This window comes from Urocampus carinirostris, chromosome 17 (assembly GCF_059441175.1).
Source record: "Urocampus carinirostris isolate Australia breed hairy pipefish chromosome 17, RoL_Ucar_1.0, whole genome shotgun sequence".
Taxonomy (NCBI): Eukaryota; Metazoa; Chordata; class Actinopteri; order Syngnathiformes; family Syngnathidae; genus Urocampus; species Urocampus carinirostris.
The window spans coordinates 31,185,764-31,206,808 of record NC_142365.1 but is presented as its reverse complement, the minus strand read 5'-3'; the positions used below and the strand labels follow the sequence as shown (position 1 = coordinate 31,206,808).

At 42.2% G+C, this 21,045-nt stretch overlaps 1 protein-coding gene across 2 annotated transcripts in view; it reads right to left on the bottom strand.

Moving 5' to 3' along the window:
- The window catches only part of fat3b (FAT atypical cadherin 3b), a 196,898-nt gene that overhangs the window by 40,568 nt on the left and 135,285 nt on the right, over positions 1–21,045 (bottom strand). For both annotated transcript variants that reach the window (XM_088321825.1, XM_088321826.1), the window contains exons 35-44: positions 17,282–17,495; positions 16,986–17,200; positions 16,776–16,913; positions 15,050–15,193; positions 11,217–11,414; positions 6,083–6,360; positions 5,453–6,015; positions 5,233–5,367; positions 4,894–5,060; positions 1,918–2,383 (exon numbers count right to left, since the gene is read on the bottom strand). In XM_088321825.1, coding sequence (XP_088177951.1) covers positions 1,918–2,383; positions 4,894–5,060; positions 5,233–5,367; positions 5,453–6,015; positions 6,083–6,360; positions 11,217–11,414; positions 15,050–15,193; positions 16,776–16,913; positions 16,986–17,200; positions 17,282–17,495 — 2,518 coding nt within the window. The remainder of the gene's footprint in view (positions 1–1,917; positions 2,384–4,893; positions 5,061–5,232; positions 5,368–5,452; positions 6,016–6,082; positions 6,361–11,216; positions 11,415–15,049; positions 15,194–16,775; positions 16,914–16,985; positions 17,201–17,281; positions 17,496–21,045) is intronic.

Below are 21,045 nucleotides of genomic sequence, written 5' to 3'. Positions count from 1 at the left end.
GTGAAATTTAGAGACATTACTCATGATGCATGATGAAAACTAATGCATTCTGATCTCACATGAAAGAATTATATTGTAAATAAAATACGACACCCGAAATGGTGTGCAGTAAACAAGCGCATATATCCAGAACGTTATTGTGAATATGCTGCTTTATCGACTGGCCATATAGATGTAAAAGCACGACTCGTTTAAGATAAAAACAGGGATAGACTGAACCGTGATTTTCTGCAGTTATCCAACTCTACGGTTTCGAGTGTGAAGAGTTTCTTGCGGCTCCCTCGGTAGATTTGTGCACTGTGTAAAGTAGCGATTTTGCAATGTTCATGTTTTAACGCGAAAATACGATTTTCTATTGCATTTACGTCTAACTTGGATATCTCAATATATTTTGTTGCAAATACATGCGTAGTTGTGGAAAACTACTTACATTTGTGCGGTTCCTTTCCAGCCATGGTTGATATTGAGAATTCGCAAAGCCTTCTTGGTAGTCACTTCGCTCAAGTCAGGTACCGACCTCCCTCCATCTGAAGTGGTTATTTCATGGGTTGAGGGCACTTCTCCTTCAGTCTTGAGAGTATTGGGACATGTCCCATTTTCACGTGAACGCGCAAAACCGAGTGACTAGGGCAAATAGCGAGTGAAAGTGAGAAGAATGGGACGCAGCCAATGTCTCTAGGCAGGCCTGGGAACGTCTCGACATTCCGTCGGATGAACTGGAGGAGGTGGCTGGGGATAGGGACGTCTGGGCTTCCCTTTTAAGGCTGCTGCCCCCGCGACCCGACCCCGGAGAAGCGGAAGACAATGAATGGATTGATGAACCTCCTTCCCTCAGTCAGAGTATTGAAGATGGGTCGTGGCTGGGTCTTCCAACACGACAATGACCCAAAGCACACAGCCAGGGAAACCAAGGAGTGGCTCCGTAAGAAGCATATCAAGCATATTAAGGTTCTAGCATGGTCCAGCCAAGTGTCCACACTTGAACCCAATCAAAAATCTTTGGAGTGAGCTCAACCTCCGTGTTTCTCATCGAAAGCACAGAAACCTGACTGATCTACAGAAGATCTGTGTGGAGGAATTGGCTAAGATCCCTTATGCAGTGTGTGCAAACCTGGTGAAAAACTACAGGAAATGTTTGACCTCTGTAGTAGCAAACAGAGGCTACTGTACCAAATATTAACATTCATTCTCTCAGGTGTTCAAATACGTATTTACAGCTGTATCGCATAAATAAATTGTTAAAAAATCATGCATTGTGATTTTGGGATATTTAGTTCATATTCCTCACAGTGGACATGCACCCACGATGAAAATTTCAGACCCCTCCATGATTTTTAAGTGGGAGAAATAGCAAGATAGCGGAGTGTTCAAATACTTTTTTTCTTCACTGTACAAGAGGGCAAGGAAAAACTCAAAAACCTCAACACGGACAAAATGAAGAAACCTTGGGAAGGGACCGCACATGAGGTAATCCCCTTTCCAGTATGACTAGGCTGCAACAGATGTTGCAATAACAAAACTACACAGATATTGTCAACATGAAGTATATGTCATTCATAAGCTATAGAATATAAGTGTGTTTTAAGCCTAGGTTTAAACAGTTCCACTGTGGTTCCAGATCGAATCTCAGGGGGCAAAGCATTCCACAGCACTGGGACCCAAATGGATGCTCTCGAACCTGCCCATCTCTTCTTGGTGCAGATAATAGATGGATGGAATATGTAGATGTCTGCATGTATATATATTCATAATTAATATAAATTGGATAGGTCTTTAGGATCGGCCTCTTGCCAAATTTTTGAAGCCAATGCGGCCTCGACTCTAAATAATTGCCTTCTCCTGCTTTATGACATACATACAGAGACAAATACACACTAACAATTATTTTTTGCAATGGGAGCAGCAAGCAGGACTGACCTCCAGAGGGCAGGCTGATGCACATAGCTCCATTGAGACAGGGGGCGCTGATGCACGGGTCCGGGTAAAGGATGCAGCCCAGCTCAACCTCACTGAGCCCGACAACCTCCGCATAGCGGCTGCGCTTATTCTGCAGAGGCAATTCTCTACCGTTGAGCGTCAGTCGGCCCAGGCAGCCTTGGAAACCGTCTTGGGCTCTCGCCCCGTGCCCCCCGTCTATTGGGGGCCTCACCCGAGCCCCGAAAAAGAAGGACAATTCTGGGGCTACCGGCCAAAGACGGACGGGGGCTCGGGCGGCTCGCCGTCTCTCAACGTAGCTGTCGTCCAATGAAAGGAGAGTGTAGTTGCCGGTCAATTCCAAGGTCACTTGGTGCCACAGTCCGTCGTTGATCTGACGGCCTGAGATTCCCATAATGCCGAGCGTGTTATCGCAGTCGAGCTGGAACCATAGACGGCCACCTTCGATCTGGAAGAGGAAACAACCAAATATAAGTGTTACCGTATTTTATAGACCGTAAGTCGTTCCAGGGTATAAGTCACACCAGCCAAAAAATGCATAATTAAGAAAGAAATCCAACACCAAAAACTTTACTCTTGAAAAGTAATTTAAAATAAGAATAAATAGAGCTCATGGTACACTAACGTTACACAAACAGTACGTGCACCCTCCAAAATGTTAGTCACAATGTAACATATTAAGAGTTGTTCAGATAACTCCAGCATGAAGAACATGCTTACCAAACCATCAGCTTCACTCCAAATCATTAAATCCAATAATACCTTCATTTCCGGCGTCACTTTTACTGGTAAACATCTCCTCCACGTCGGGACAGTAAAACACCTTCTCTTTAAAGGTTGAAATTATCATCGAGGGCCTAGAGCGCCCTCTTGCAGATTAATATGAATGCAACATGTTAACTGATCCACCGGTATTAAAAATATACAACTTAATGATATAACAATGTGTCGATAATTTCACATGTAAGCCGCATATAAACGATGGAATAAACTGCGATAATAAAAACTTAAAACTCAATGATATAATGGGCCTAAGTGCTGTGGAATGCTCTTCCCCTGAGATTCGATCTGCAACCTTAGTGGAACTGTTTAAATCTAGGCTTAAAACAAACTTCTATTCTATAGCGGCGCCGTCACGAATGGCAGCCACTCCAGCAGCTCCCGTGTTATTTTCGATTGTTCTTCTCAGCTCAGGGATGCTGCTGGAAATGTGAATTTCCCTTCGGGGATGAACAAAGTATCTATCTATCTATCTATCTATCTATCTATCTATCTAATAACGTCACATATAAGTCTCACCTGTATAAAACGCACCTCCAGCCAAACTATGAAAATAACTGCTATTAATATTATTATAGTCAATGACAATCTGTAATCAGTCCAAAACAAGATTTTTAAAAAAGAAAATGTGTATTATGCAGCGTCTCTTGGTGGTAAAAAACTGTATACATCGAAAAACAAAAGTATTGATTTAAATAATATGCAAACATATATGAACTATCAACTAGATCTGCATATTTTAATTGTATAATTACACCTAATTGACTTTATTGTCATTGATATGACCATTGTGAAACATTGTATGCAACAAGTTAAGACATGGCACTCCAAGGTAAACACATACAAAATAATTTTAAGAAAAAAATAAGATAAAAGACTGTCCTGATATAAGGCAAAAATATTTACTAGGTCGTGCTTAGACACTGTCCAAACTTATAAAGGTAGTGCAATGAAAAAATAGTGCATCGAAACAAAAAAAGTAGATCAAAAACATGTAGCAGCAACAAAACAATAGCATTAATCAAGGTGTTGGTTTCGATAAAAGATTGGACCCCGCTGCGTGGAGTGCTCTGTGTTCGGGAGCTGGAGTACCAAATTTGGCCGCTAGACTCCACAAAAGCATATGTGTATCAATTTTGTTGTTTTTCATAAGGGGTACCTTGAAAGAAACAAAATTACTATTGTGTGACCTTTTTGTGAACGGGTTGGATTTGGCTCTGTTTTTTGGGGATTTGTTGGACGCAAGCAAACAGCAACCTCTTTTAACCAGGCCTCTACCCAGGAAAATACCCCAACCAATTTAAAATGTAGAACTTTTTTTCCCGTGGCCGCCATCTCCTGGCTTGTGTCATCATAGCAGCCTCCCTCATTCATAATGTGTGTGCAAGTACGTGTATTTTTTTAGAAGCGCTTGAATTAACGGTTCTATTTTCATCTTATTATAATATTCGTTTGTTACCTGCCATCTCGATTACTGTATTCTCCGTTCTAAGTCAAGTATCAAAAGCCTGCAGCTAAAACAAAATGATGCAGCAAGTGCCCAGATTTTGGAAAACCTGCACTTACTACCTGTCAGTTTAAGATGTGATTTTAAGAATCTGTCGGTATTATATATAAAGATGCATTGGTGTGACCCGCATATCTTTCAGATTGAATTTCTTCTATGTTCCTGCTCTGAGTCTTCGCTCGAAAAATGCTGGTCTACTAGTCCTATGTCTGTTGATGCTTTTGCAACATCCATTGCAGCTTGGTCATCCTGGAAGGAGGATTACTTTAAGTGTGGTTTCTATATTTCGTCATGCTGAGGTTTTTGACTTTTGCCTTGCCCCCATTTAGGTTTTAGATCAGGGGATGGTGTAATAATAGCCTGTAGTGCTCTTTGAGACTTCTTGTGATTGATGGCAAATAAACATCACTTGACATGACTTTCTTGGTGTTCGGGTTGGCTTTTGGACTGTACTTTAAGCAGGCCTTTTCTTTCTTTCAATATTTTCATGCTACACTAACAAATAGAAACAAAAGCGCGTGGATGAAAATCCTCTCCACACCTGAAGACCCCCCCCACCTCCCAATTCCTCATACCTAATGTCTTCCACCCTAAACAGCTTTGCTGAAAGTAATATAAAAGCAGATAGGCGCGGTGGAGGAAAAACGACGCACCCCACCTTTGATGATTACCTTGAGCATTGTGCATGAGTTAACTCGTGTGAACATGATGACCCCCCTGGCTTGCAACGTGCGGACCCTCAAACCAAGCTTCATTTCGCCGTTTGGACTGCTCGGACCGCTCTCTGTTACTTTGTACTTGATGTAACCGTTACCAGAAAAGGTCAGAGAGTTTTGACCTGTCCAGAGAAAGAATGCAGAAAACGCAGCTTGGTTTTTAAAGAGGTTGACAAGATTTCAGTGACAAACATAGTCACAAAAATTGTATTGGTTATAAATGTTAAACCTCGTTTGATGTCAAATACTGAATGATTTGGTGAGGGAGTTAATTTAAATTCCAAACAAAATTACCGGTACACTCATCCATGCGCTCAGGTAAACAGTTGCACACAGATGGCGCCATTGGACCCGAACGAACGCACCGCATGTCCACAGGACACGACTGACCTTCACATAGCTCCACCGGCACAGGGCACACGTCACCAGCTTGAAAGGGGAGAAAATCACACAGAAAATTAAGTACGGCTAGAATAAAGAAATGCATGTTGGAGCAGTCAATTAAATAACACACGGGGGCAAGTGCAGGTCTCAACTCTCCGGAAAAACAGCGACACCAGGCTGACCCTTTCTGTGTTGTACATCAACACTGAGCCGGCCTCCGTGGCCAACTTCTGCTCACATGCCTTTTCACCACACGCGAGCTTCCCTGAGCAGACTCTGCCCACAGCAGCCACCTCAGACAGAACCCCTCGGAGCTGCCCTTTTGCCTCTCGTAGCTTGGCAGACACCTCTAGGGGTGTGTAAAACCCCCGCATCCGACCAGGACCGCTGCCGGGAAAATCCGGTCTCTCCACGGCCACGAAAAGATCCACGTCAGTGGTCCGCTCAACCGGCTGGAGACCCAAGATGTGGAGGGGGTCTTGTTTACCGGCCGACCATTTCCAGCCCGCGAGCGCCCGTAACGTCAACCGAATTTGGTTAAAGTAGCGGCTCAGCAGGTCTTTGGGAGACAGTGAGGGGAACCTTAAAGTGACGGCGCTACGCAGCAGGACTTCTGTCACCTGTTCCACTCTGACCGAAACGTCAGCAATCGCGGCAAAGCGACCGTCGCTCACTGTAGTGTTCAACTGATACCTGCGGACATAAAAAATGGATTGTGAAATTGAAAAAAATTGTCAAGTCATCAAATCAAGTAGTTTACCTCCCGGGTTCTAGTCCTGGTAAAGCTGTCACGCTTCCATCCTGCCTGTTTATGCTAAACATGCCATTGTACTGTGGCCTGTAGGTGAAGGACAGCGCGTCACTGGGGTCACGGTCCGTGGCGTGGATTCGGCCGATCGGGCCGCCTTGGAACGTGTCTGTTGCCGTCACAATGATGATTTCCATTGGCGAGACATCTGGTTTGTACTGACTGTTCCCGATAACCCTCAGGAACATCCACGAGGACGAGACCAGGGAAGGCCGACCCGAGTCACTAACCTGTTAAATTGGATAACAGTCTTTCAGAGAGCATCTGGTTAATAAAAGAACTTTGAAACGATTAGATGACATTGTTGACAAACATTCTAAAGAGGAATGGTCAACACTGAATTCCATTGTTAACTATTGTTGCCGGGCACGTTTTTCTAACAGAAAAAGGCATCTTACATGAATACAATCTCTGCTGAGATTCGTTTAACTCAGTCTTCAGATTCAGATTCAGATCTACTTTATTGTCATTCTAGTACATGTGTATACAGAACGAATTGTCCATACATCTGACCCGCACAGTTTCCTTGAATGTACAGATATAAATAAAATGCTGTATTGAGTTGGAGAATGGAGTACTAATAATATACTAAATAATTATGGCTATGTATAGTATTTTACAGTAGTGCAAATAGTGCAAGAGGAGCAGCAAACCAGATGTGCAAAATGGGCAGTCAGGTAAACAAGTCAGGTAAACAGTAACAATAACACTGTAACAATAACACTGTAAGTACAATAGTGCAGAGAAACAGATGTGCAAGGAGTGGCTAGCTATAATGAACTGCCAGTAGTGCAAAAAGTCAAACAAAACCAACAGATGTACAGATTAGCAGCAGTTTAGATTTACTATGTGTTTGATTGACCATTTAACAGTCTAATGGCCAGGGGGACAAGACTATTGTGGAACCTGGTGGTCCTGCACCGCACACTGCAGTACTTCTTCCCATAGGCTAGCAGAGTGAACAGTCCATGATGAGGGTGAGAGGGGTCCCTGATAATGTTCTTAGCTTGGGATAGGCAGCGCTTCTGGCCAATGTCCTGAATGGAGGGGAGAGAAGTCCCGATGATTTTCTCTGCTGTCCTCGTCACCCTCCTCACACTACCCCAGTCGGAAGCGCTGCAGCCTCCACACCACACAGAGATACAGCTGGTCAGGATACTCTCTATGGTGCCCCTGTAGAATGTGATGAGGGAGGGTGGGGGCAGTTGGGCTCTCCTCATCCTCCGCAGGAAGTACAGGCGCTGCTGTGCCCTCTTCACCAGTGATGCAGTGTTCACGGACCAGGTGAGTTTGTTTGTGATGTGCACCCCTAGGAACTTGATGCTGCTGACAACCTCCACAGCCTTGTTGTTGATGAGAAGTGGGGCATGGTTGGGCTGGTTTTTCCTGAAGTCGATAATAATCTCTTTAGTTTTGTCAACATTCAGGACCAGGCTGTTGTCCCTGCACCAGTCCACCAACTGCTCCACCTCCTATCTGTAGGCCAGGTCGTTGTCGTCCCTGATGAGGCCCACCACTGTTGTGTCGTCCGCAAACTTCACGATGTGGTTTGTGGCTGACCTAGGGACGCAGTCGTGTGTCATCAGGGTGAACAGCAAGGGGCTCAGGACACAGCCTTGGGGGGAGCCCGTGCTGAGGGTGATGACATCGGAGATGTTCTGACCAATCCGCACTGACTGGGGTCTGTCAGTGAGGAAGTCCAGCAGCCAGTTCCGCAAGGGGGTGTTGAAACCCAGGAGTCTCATTTTGTCTACCAGGTGTTGTGGGATGATGGTGTTGAATGCTGAACTGAAGTCCAGGAACAGCATCCGCACATGGGTGTTCTTCTCCTCTAGGTGTGTCAGGCTCAGGTGAAGCGCAGAGGAGATGGCATCCCGGTGGAGCGATTTGTTTGGTAGGCAAACTGAAAGGGGTCGAGTGAGGAGGGGAGACTGGAGGTGATGTGCTCTTTAACCAGTCTCTCAAAGCACTTCATTATGATGGGAGTCAGTGCAACGGGCCGGTAATCGTTGAATGATAAGATCTGGGGGTTCTTTGGCACTGGGATGATGGTGGCCATCTTGAAGCATGATGGTACCGTGGCTTGGTCTAGCGAGGTGTTGAAAATGTCTATTAGTACACAAGCCAGCTGATCGCCGCACTCCCTAAGGACCCGCCCTGGAATGTTGTCGGGGCCTGGAGCCTTCCGTGTGTTGACCCTTCTCAGGGTCTTCCTCACGTCAGTTGAGTCCAGGAGGAGTGCTCTTTTGTCCTGAAGTGGAACCGCTTTCACTGCAGGGGTGCCATTTTGTGCCTCGAACCTCCCAAAGAAGTTGTTGAGGTCATTCAGAAAGTCCATGCTAGTGTCCTGCACTGGGGCGGTGGTTGGCTTGTATCTGGTGATGGCCTGAATGCCTTTCCACATATCCCTGGTGTTGGTTGTGCTGAGGAAACGGTCCTGGATTTTTTGACTGTGCGATCGCTTTGCTAGTCTGATAGCCCGGTTCAGGTTAGCCCTCGCTGATCTCAGCGCCTCCTTGTCACCAGATTTAAAGGCAAGGTTCCGTACCTTTAGCAGTTTGCGTATCTCAGCAGTCATCCAGGGCTTCTGATTGGCACGGGTGCAGATGGTTTTGGTATTGCTGACGTCTTCTGCGCATTTACTGATGTAGGCTGACACAGACATGGCGTACTCATCTATATTTATTTTGTTGTTGTAAGTGGCAGCAGATTTAAACAGGTCCCAATCTGTGCATTCAAAGCAGTCCTGTAGTGCCTCCATTGCCCCCTCAGTCCACACCCTCACCTGCTTCACTGTAGGTTTTTCTCTGGTCTGCAGGGGCTTGTATGCAGGAATCAGCATAACAGAAAGGTGATCTGATGAGCCAAGGTGGGGGCGGGGGGCTGCTCTGTATGCTCCTCTGATATTTGTGTAGGCCAAGTCTAATGTGTTCCTACCTCTTGTAGCAAAGTCGACATGCTGGCGGAAATGCGGGAGAACTGTTTTCATGTTGGCCTGGTTAAAGTCCCCCGCCGCAATAAAAATGCACTCGGTGTAAGCATGCTGCAGTTCACTCACAGTTCGGTAGAGAACGTCTTGAGTTGTAACGTAGAAAATTGATGGTTTTAACATCATTTACACAAACTTCAAATGTTTGGGAGAATTTTAGCCTGGATAATGACAGTAAAAAGACTACATGCAAAGGTTGCAAAGCAGACCTTGTGTATCATGGAAGAAGCTCAATAATGCATGAACATTTAAAGAGAAAGTATGTTAGACACATGAAGGAAACAGAGTCTGACTTGCTTCGGTAAAATGCAAGTAACATTCAAGCCAATACAGCTTCTAAGATATACATTGTTTATTTATACGCGTATAATTCACTATAAAAAAGATGAGCTCATACAGTATTTGTAGTTAAATGAATGCAGTCAGAACAACAAACGTCAGTTGTTAAAACAATAAAAATGACAAACATCAGTTTTTAAAAAACATTTCGTTTTAAAAGTTAAGAATCCTGAATGTGTGTAATACTGAGTGCGTTCTAGTGGTATAAAAACTTTCATCCAATTAGAAAATATATATTGGTTCGAAAAATAAACTATTATCTATCTATCTATCTATCTATCTATCTATCTATCTATCTATCTATCTATCTATCTATCTATCTATCTATCTATCTATCTATCTATCTATCTATCTATCTATCTATCTATCTATCTATCTATCCATCCATCCATCCATCCATCCATCCATCCATCCATCCATCCATCCATCCATCCATCCATCCATCCATCCATCCATCCATCCATCCATCCATCCATCCATCCATCCATCCATCTATCTATCTATCTATCTATCTATCCATCCATCCATCCATCCATCCATCCATCCATCCATCCATCCATCCATCCATCCATCCATCCATCCATCCATCCATCCATCCATCCATCCATCCATCCATCCATCCATCTATCTATCTATCTATCTATCTATCTATCTATCTATCTATCTATCTATCTATCTATCTATCTATCTATCTATCTATCTATCTATCTATCTATCTATCTATCTATCTATCTATCTATCTATCTATCTATCTATCTACCCTGGTCATATCCCTCGAGAGGGATGACCGACAGCATGACAACACATAAAAAAATAAAGAAACTAAAAGAAAAAATAAATAAATAAACAACGAAAAGGTTGACCAGTGAACTATCATACCAATGTTAATTTTTATTTAAAAAAAAAAGGTTGAGAAATTTGTATTTCTTTTACATAGTGTAATTCATACCTAATTTAATACAAATACTGTATGAGCTCAAGCTCTCTTTTATAATGAATTATACGCGTAGAAATGAAAAATGTATATCATCAAAAGTGTATTGGCTTGAATGTTACTTGTATCTTACCGAGGCAAGTCAGACTCTGTTTCCTTCACGTGTCTAACGTACTGTTCCATGATACACAAGGGCTGATTTGCAAACTTTGCAAGTAGCCTTTTTATTTCCTTATCCAGGCTAAAATTCTCCCAAACATTAGAAGTTTGGGTTCTTGTAATTCAAGTTGATGCCATCATTTCTGTATGTTAGCACTCGAGACTGAGACGCTATTGCGCATAAGCGAATCTCAGCAGAGATTATAATCATGTAAGATGCATTTTTCTGTTAGAAAAACGTGTCTGACGACAACAATCAACGATGCAATTCAGTGTTGACTATTCCTATCATTTCCGTATTCCTAAAAAAGGACAGATCTTTTATACTGACAGAACACGGTGTCAAATTATAGATTGGGCATTTTTATTTCATTTTTTATACAAATCTGCGGTATGTTCAATGAAAGATCTATTTTTTATTTTACCAATTTTCTTGTGTTTGTTATTATTTGCCACTGTTATTATTTGCCACATAAATGAAACAACTTCATTCTAAATTTAAGAAAAATGTAATAATTATTCTATTAATCGCTTCAATAGTCAGTAACTAGTCGACTGCTGTCGTTTGCTGCAGCCATACCTAAAAGTGGCCCATTGACCGAAAACATTATGGTCTTGAAAATGGAGAATTTGGATGCAAGACGCATAAAAATATGGTCTCTGACCTGGACTTCGAGAGTGAACTCCCGGGGGGACTCAGGGCTGAACTCGCGGTTGGACCTCAATGTGCCCGTCTGGTCCAGTGTGAAAAACCCACCCTCGTTCCCGGAAACCAGGATAAAGGTGAAGGGCGGGCCGTTCCTAGGGGAGTCTTTGTCACTGACAGACAAACGTAACAAAGTGCTGCCTGGCGATTGGCTCAGCTGAACGTAAAAAAACAAACATGTAAAAAGAGGTTTCAGTTACGAAAAAAACTTGCTATATCTTATTGTCTAATGCAGTGTGTCCCAAATAATGTATTGACCCTTTGCTCATACTGTATGTGACCTAACCACGTGACGACACCATCCCGGACGGCGATTAACTGTTGTAAACGGTGGGTGAGGCCAGTAAACAGCAGACAATTACAACAAAACTGCAATACCATTTAACACAGTTGGCAATGACTGGTCAAATGAATATTGTCCAGCTGTCGGATGAGGTGGCTCACCCTGGCAAAAAGGACAAAGAGCAGTATTGGAAAAGCTGATGATAGCATTAGCGGCACTAGCTATCGACCCATTCAGTCTTCCTCCTGACATATTCACAGAACTAACTAAATCCTCCAGTCTGCCTGACTTCCGTCCACGTGATCTGCTAACCTGCATTGGCTTCCTGTTAGCTTAAGATGTGATTTTAAGGTTCTGTTGGTAGTATACAAAATCATGCATGGACTTGCTCCCTCATATCTTTCAGAGATGATTTCCCCCTACGTTCCAGTCCGGAGCCTTTGCTCTGAAAATGCTGGTCTACTAGTGATCCCAAGAAGAGATCCGCAGATTGGAGAGCGTTCTCCATCCGGGCCCCGGTGCTGTGGAATGCTCTTCCCCCTGAAATTCGATCTGCAACCTCAGTAGAAATGTTTAAATCTAAGCTTAAAACACACTTCTATTCTATAGCATATGAATAACCTATATTTTATGTTGACAATATCTGTGTATCTGTGTATTATTTTCCCTCAGGTAAGTTTTACATCAGATGACGGTGTCATAATAGTCTGTTGTTTGCAATAATATGTGGTCTGTGCAGCCCTTTGATAGTCTTTGTGATCAAGGGCTATACAAACAAACATGACTTGACTTGACTACCATTATATTGTAAATGGAGTATACCCATACACTAGAGGTGATCTAGAGGTTTATTAAAGTTTGGATGCGTACCTGTCCTTCATAGCTGGGACGCGCTGCTGTGCTTGGTTTTGCCGAAAAATGCACACCCGGTGCTTCCCTGGAGCAAATGTTGCTAAAACAACTTTGTATATTCATTTTAGAAGAATGTAATAGAAAGCACGGGGCATTTTCAGCCTGTATAGAAATTACTTTTGAGCATGATAAAAATATTTACTTTTGATAAATGACGTTTTCGTTCCCCTTTTTTTCCGTTGATAATCTGGAAGTTAACTTCAACCTAATAAGCTTTATGGTAGAGCACATAACAGTTTTTAATACATATGAAATTCAAAAGATGTCATGATTACTGATGCGGGGCACCTGAGTCTGCTCCGTTGGCGCCAAAAGCCGCAGACGCTGATTGGCTGCTTCCTCTTTTTTAAACCCCTGCCTTCCTGACAACACTCGTCGGATCGTTTGTAAACCTACGCTACTCGCTAGGCAAACTTTTGTGACTCCTGACTCTATCCTGCCCTGTTCTCTGTCTGATTCCCCTTTGCCGACCTTTTTCTGAATCCGTTTATGTTTTTGCTCCTCCGCCCCCGCCATCGACCTGTTTTTTCTCGCTGTCAACAAATACCTTCGCTCAACACGGATGTGCCACTTACGCGTTCCAGCTATCTGCTACCCGTGACCGACGATCAACTGATCGTGGATGCAAGTCCTTTTCTCCTTATAAATTAAACTGAGTAAAACAAACGCAATTGGGTCACGTCTCCGTTCCTGGTTCGTGACAAAAGATTACTTTTTTAAATCCCTGGTTAATTCCAATAAACACTGCCCATTTACATAGTAAGAAAGGACAACGGTAGGAAGCTAACGTAGCGCGTTAGCACTACCTAACTTCCAAATCGGGCATACAACTTTTCCCACTGCACACCAATAAATCACCATTGTATAAAGTGGTGGTTATTGATATTTGTTTTAACATAAATTCTCATTCAAGTGCAGGTCCCAAGGGTGCTTCTTTCCGTCCGCCATGGCGCTCATTCTGCCAAGGAAGGCAAGGTGAAGTCACGTGCAAACAGTTGACACACAATTTAGCAAATGATAACTCAATGATCTATTCTTTATTTTTAGACTAATCCCATTGAACCGAGTGATGGCAACCAGACTTTACTTTAAAGAAAGAAAGTTTATTCTAAATGCAACTGAAAGTATGAAAACACTATTAATTCTTGGAAAATTAACATGGTGGTCGACCATAAGATGCAGATTCTCAGGTCACTATTGGGTACAATTGTGTCTGTTAATTGAACAATTTTATTTGAATGTAGCTCTATCACATCACTGTTTATCTTAGTTACATGCTTCCAAGTACTACTTGCAATTATGTACATTTAGGTCTGGAAAAACGTCATTATGAATATGGACTAATTGTGGGTTGGCCAAATCATTTTGAAATGCCTTCCTCGAGACCGGCTTGACGCAAAGACTTTCTTGGACTTTGTTGAAACGTTTTATCAGCTTTGAAGTTATCTCTAATTCGACTGACTGAAACACATGTTGATGGTTCTTTGTTAAACACCCTTTTCGAGTTTTTATACTTCAAGTAGCATTTTAGAAAAATTGTGCTATCCTCAAAGTCAAGTCCGGTTGCCATCCCTTCAATTGAGTTAAATCTATTATGAACGAATATATAATAAATACCTAATAAATACCGAATTTTCCTTACTATAAGGCCCACTTTCAAAAACGTATCTTTTGGGATCTTTCTTCCATAAAAAAGGTGCACTCAAAAATGATAAAAGTACCAAATGTGCGCATGGATCAGTTGTTATATAACTGTATAACATTGTATGCGATGGGAATTCACCCAGATTCCAGCGTGGAGTGCACAGGAGCCTATCCACTAGACTAGTACGGATACAGCGGATACATGCAAAGGCATGAGGTCTTATCTCATTATCACATTACCTTTAGTCAGTACGAAATTGTTGATGTTAATATTGGGCGAGGCCGTGAGAATATTGTCAGACATTATACAGGTCTGTGGTACAGCCAGCTTGCAAAGTCTTAACAAAGCTCACAATATTCAGAACTGAATGACAAAACATAGGTCTTGTGGGAAGAAATTCGGTCATTTTGACAAATACAAATAAAGAAATGGCCACATGTATTCAAAATGTTTGTCAAGTATAATGCTTGCTTTAAGCTAAGAAAAAGTGAATCAATTCTCGCTACTCTAACATATCTGGTAGCATGGCCATAAATAGTGTCATAATGAGATGTTCATGTGTCGTCTGTATCCCAAGTTGTCAAGTGGATAGAATCTAGTACGCTTCAATGCTGTGATTCTTATTAATTTGAAATGTTATGTGATGTGAAAAACCATCGATGTGCCTAGAGGACGAGTAGTTAACACTTATGGCTTTTACCATCGATATCCGGCTCAATCCCCATTGCCACCGTTGTTATGCAATTGTGGTCAGTGTTTATCAACTGATCAACAATTAGACAAATGTGGTAATGCGTTTCCAATTTTGTCCACATATATGGCGACCGGGTTATATGGCGCACGGTCAAATTTCTGGCCAGTTTGGAATCTTTGGGTGTGCTTTGTAGTCTGGAAAATGCAATACATATTTTTTGGGACATCCTGTATTAACAAGGGTGGGAGCAGCTTTTACCTGGACCACAGCAGTAGCGTTCGGAGGGGTGAAAACCGGCGGGTTGTCGTTGACATCGGCAACATTCACGTTAACGGCAACGGCTGATGACATGGCGGGTGAGCCGCTGTCAAAGGCCTGCACCAACAGAGCGTAGCGCGACACCTGTACGAGGCGAGAAACGACAAATGTTTATGCATGAGGCAATATGGCCGACGTGCTTCGTTTCGACCGCATAATGCGAGTGCTCGCTGACCTTGCGCTGACTCAGAAAATGACTATTGATTTCCTCCTGACTTATTTTGCGCTTAGAGGTATGTCCTTAAAACCAGTTTACACCTCCTGGCAATCCAACCAAATCAAAGCGTTTTCCGATGAAGGCTCACTTATCAGATGAACTTGAAGATGATACTGAGCGATTAATCTGAGGTGGTAAAAGTTAAACCTCCCTCTGTTGTGTTCCAAGTTAGCTAAGGACCATAGTTCTTAAAAATACAATCTATTTATTTTCCGCTTAATAGATTCATGTTCCTATAGTTTAGGGGTGGCTAACCCGGTCCTGGAGAGCCGCACGTCCTGCATGTTTTGGAGGTTTCTCTGCTCCAATACAGGTGATTGGAATCACCTGGATTTATATCAAGCTCTAACAAAGCCTGCTAAGAAGCTGAAATTATATATATATATATATATATATATATATATATATATATATATATATATATATATATATATATATATATATATATATCTCATCTCATCTCATCAGCCGTACCGCTTATCCTCATTAGGGTCGCGGGGGGGCTGGAGCCCATCCCAGCCATCTCCGGGCAGTGGGCAGGGGACACCCTGAACTGTTGCCATATATATATATATATACGGCGGCGTAGTGGTTAGCGCTTGTGCGGTTCATGTCATGGGAACCTGTCGTGGGTTCAAATCCAGCTCCAGACTTCCTGTGCGGAGTTTGTATGTTCTCCCCGTGCTTGCGTGGGTTTCCTCCGGGCACTCCGGTTTCCTCCCACGTTCCAAAAACATGCATTATCAGGTGAATTGGCCGGTCCAAATTGTCCCTAGGTGTGAATGAGCGAATGAGTTGTCTGTCCCTGTGTTCCCTGTGATTGGCTGGCAACCAGTTCAGGGTGTCCCCTGCCCACTGCCCGGAGATGGCTGGGATGGGCTCCAGCCCCCCCGCGACCCTAATGAGGATAAGCGGTACGGCTGATGAGATGAGATGAGATATATATATATATACTGTACAATGTGAAGGAGTATTTCATAAACCTGCGCGTTAATGATAGTTTGTGCATTTTTGATCATTAATCAAATGGTTGTTGTTTTTTTTTTATAAATGTAGTTTTTTCTACCTTTTGGTGTCTATCTACAAGAACCTAAGACTTAAGGCAGCATCTACAAAAAGAGGGTCATTGCTGGGCAAAGCCGGAATGGATTACAAGGCCAGCTGAATTTAGAAATTCACTGGGAGGCGCGAAATAATACACCAGGTCCTTTTAACAGATTTTACTATTTTTTGTAATCCAAATTTATTATCCAGTAGTGCATGTTGGTCTTAGAATAGCTATCTGTTCGAATTAAAGTCCACTAAATGTACTATTGATTGAAGTTCTGCGTGTTAGTGTTTTAATGTACAAAGAACACAGGAAGAGAATTTTGGTCAGATCATTTTGGGATGTCTCACACATTTTTTAGGATTCTAACAGTCTTTGAAAATGTCTGAAGTTTGCTTTACCAATTCCCGGTCCAGACGCTTATTGACTTTGAGCAGCCCTGTCACTGGATCGATCCAGAAATGGTTACTCCTGTCGCCTTTCAGGATGGAGTAGGTGATGCGACCATTAACTTGACTGTCCAGGTCCTCAGCCAACACCTTACACATAAAAACATCCACATTCAGCCATGGCGATTCAGGCTAACACCGCTAATGAAGCTGTCGGAATACCCTTGTTATGGACTGGCCAACCGGTGCATCCTCGCTGACCAAGACATTGTAAATTTCCTGGTTGAAGGTCGGCGCATTGTCGTTAACATCCATTAGCTGGATGGTAACCATGGTGGCGGCGCTGAGAGGAGGATCTCCGCTATCCCAGGCCTCCACCGTGAGGTAGTAGTCCTTGCACACTTCAAAGTCAAGATCGTCAGCTACGGAGATGGAGCCTAGAAACCCAAAATAGGACTGCAGCATGTGTTCTTTGTCAAGAGACTCTAAAAGAACCTCTTCATTTTCGGAAAGCTCACCCAAGTTCTTGTCGATAGAGAACTTGCCCATCTCGTTTCCTGAACGGATTCGGTAGGAGATCTCGGCATTGGGCCCGATGTCTGCGCTGGTGGCCAGCGCCCGCAGCACTTCGGTTCCCACAACAACATCCTCGGGCACTGTGATGCTGTAGTCCTTCCTCTGAAACACTGGTGCGTTGTCGTTCACATCCAGGATTAGCACAGTTAGTTCCACCTAGTGGCCACCAGGCGTAATGAGTTAGGCAAGCACAGCAAACAGTGTTTTTGTGAGGATGAATTACAAAAAAAAGGAAGAAGGGTATGTGCTTTTAAAGAACAGAAACTGGTCGGGTATACGACACCTCCTAGAGGGTCCCAACAGGGGTTTGAACTGGGCAAAGACACGTCAAATCACAACACACCCTCTAAAAAGTACATTTTGATCCACACACATTTGCTGGGTGATTGTCATTTTTTATTATCCATTTGCCTGCCATTGTCATTCATGAGTTTTTTTCTGCCATTATCATCCTATTCAACATTTTCATTTTCACGATGCCAGGTTTGTTTGTGTTTATTTCTGGTGTTTCTTTGTTACTTTGCTAATTGCAGTTTCCATTTCCAGTTTCGGTCTTTGTTTCTATTTTGATCTTTGTTTTTTGTTTTTTTGTTTCGGTTTCTTGTTTGGACATTGTGTAATTTGCTTTGTGCCCCATAATTTGTTTGCTACTTTGGTCCTGGCTTTGTTCTTTAATAGAACTTTCTTTTTGAGCAACCCAGCTTCCAGTCTCTTGCCTCCTCCGCACTAGTCTGTAATCCACAAAACCCAAACACAAACCAAACAATCAAAAATGTAAATTGCAAAAGGGTCAATGCAAGCATGTTTTCCAGGCACATATTTCTATATACAGTCATACCTATAGACATAAGAATTTCTATATGCAAGATTTATTTGAAACAAAAATCGAGCTCGGCGAGGAAAATCCAAGTTACGAGCATTAAAATTACTAAATTTTTTTCAGGCTTGGGGAGTAACGGAATACATGGAACGGCAAAAATGATGTTGGCAAGCTGTTTGGATTTATTTACATTTTGTTTCTGTCGCATTTTATGTTAGTTTTGCCGGAGATCAAAGAGATCAAAGCCGGGAGAGAAAGCTTACGTGTTGTGAGTCATAATTTTATTCATATTTAGTTTCTTTTGTCTTTTATTAGCATATTTGGTATTGGAGTAGTCCAAAAGTAATTGAAAGTAATCAAGTTAAGGTAACCCTACCCAACCCTGTTGATAATTATTTTATATTGGTAAAATCAGCTTGATACTCACGCAATTCGAGATACAAGCAGGTTTGTAGAGGTACCACTGTATTTGCCACAAGTGGGCACCAGAGAATCTTTTGCCTTTTAGCTGTCACCTCTGTTCATCTTCCCTTCTCGGTGCTCATGTGAAAAGCATTGATCTTAATTAAAATCTATGTGGCTTGTTATAGCGTCTCCACGTAGTGAATATCGAGCCGTCCTCTCTTAAATGGGATGCTCATACAGTGGCTTGCGAAACTATTTGGCGCCCTTGAACTTTGTGACCCTTTGCCGCATTTCAGACTTCAAACATAAATATATAAAACTGTAATTTCTTGTAAAGCATAAACAATAAGTGGGACACAATCATGAAGTGGAACACACTTTATTGCATATTTTAAAAAAATTTAACAAATAAAAAAGGAAAAAGTGGGTGTGCAAAATTACTCAGCCCTTTTACTTTCAGTGCAGCAAACTTCGTCCAGTAGTTCAGTGAGGATCTCTGAATGATTCGATGTTGATCTAAATTACTAACAATGATAAATGGAACCAACCTGTGTGTAATCAAGTCTCTGTATAAATACACCTACACTGTGATAGTCTCGGAGGTCTGTTTAAGCGCAGAGAGCATCATGAAGAACCAGGAACACATGAGGCAGGTCCGAAATACTGTTGTTGAGAAGTTTAAAGCTGGATTCAGATACAAAAAGATTTTCCGAGCTTTAAACATCCCAAGGAGCGCTGTGCAAGCAATAATATGGAAATAGGGGGAGTATCAGACCACTGCAAATCTACCAAGATCGGACCGTCCCCCTAAACTTTCAGCTCATTCAAGGAGAAAACTGATCAGAGATGCAGCCAAGAGGCCCATGATCACTCTGGATGAACTGCAGAGGTCTACAGCTGAGGTGGGTGAATCTGTCCATAGGACAACAATCAGTCATATATTGCACAAATCTGGCCTTTATGGAAGAGTGGCAAGAAGGAAGCCATTTCTTAAAAATTGTCCTTTAAAGTTTGCCACAAGCCACCTGGGAGACACACCAAACATGTGAAAGAAGATGCTCTGGTCAGATGAGACAAAAAAAACGAACTTTTTGGCAACAATGTTTGGCGTAAAAGCAGCACAGGTCATCACACTCAACACACCAACCCCACAGTCAAACATGATGGTGGCAGCATCATGGTTTGGGCCTGCTTTTCTTCAACAGGGACAGGGAAGATGGTTAAAATTAATGGGAAGTTGGATGGAGCCAAATAAAGGGCCATTCAGGGAGAAAACCCGATGAAGTCCGCAAAAACCTGAGACTGGGGCGGAGATCTGTCTTCCAACAAGACAATGATCCAAAACATAAAGCAAAAGCTACAATGGAATGGTTAAACAAAAACTATATCATGGTGTTAGAATGGCCTTAATTCAATTGAGAATCTGTGGAAAGAACTTTAAACTGCTGTTCACAAACGCTTTCCATCCAACCTCACTGAGCTCGAGCTGTTCTGCAAGGAGGAATGTGCAAAAATATCAGTTTCTTGATCTGCAAAACTGATAGAGACCTGCCCCGAGCGACTTGCAGCTGTAATCGCAGCAAAAGGTGGTGCTACAAAGTATTAACTCAATAGGGCTGAATAATATTGCACACCCACTTTTTTGTTTTTATTTGTTAAAAACGTTTAAAATATCCAATAAAGTGTTCCACTTCATGCTTGTTTCCCACTTATTGTTGATTCTTCACAAGAAGTTACAGTTTTATATCTTGATGTTTGAAGTCTGAAATGTGGCAAAAGGTCACAAAGTTCAAGGGGGCCAAAAAGTTTGGCAAGCCACTGTAAGGGTGGTGACCAAAATATACACCAAAGCTTCTTTCTGAGACTTCATGGGAACATACCATTCATGTTTTTCGAGTACTGTATTCAAATTTAGACCAAAATATTTTGACAATCAAAGTCAGTGTCAAAGTGCTTTGACACCACATGGGGAAGGAGAAATGAGTAAGCTAAACTAAGAACAGGTTTCGTTCACCCTTTTTATTGCCAAATTTAAGAACTTTTCAAGGACTTTTAACTTCACCAGTACCATTAATGGAAGAAAAAGGGTTTGACTCATGCATTTTGCAAATAGGAGCAAAAATACAAAAAACAGTTATCATTTGTGATTTCTAATTTTGCATGTTTATTTATCAGGACATATGATTTTTAGATCTTAAATAAATTGCAAATATATTTTTGGATCTGAACAATACATCTGTAAATATTCTCCAGAAAAATCTCTCCCCATATAAGTGTTGAATGTAGGTAAGGGATCTAACCAACCAACCAACCAATATGTAGCTTAGATTTTCAGTTGCATGAAGTTCTTCACATTTCATTTTACCACTGAAACGCTACCAAAATTTTTCCACTGCCCATAATACCTTTTTATAACTGATGCATAATCCTTGCACTGATAAACATATTATAGTACCCTGTTTAGGTGCAGCTCCCCAATCA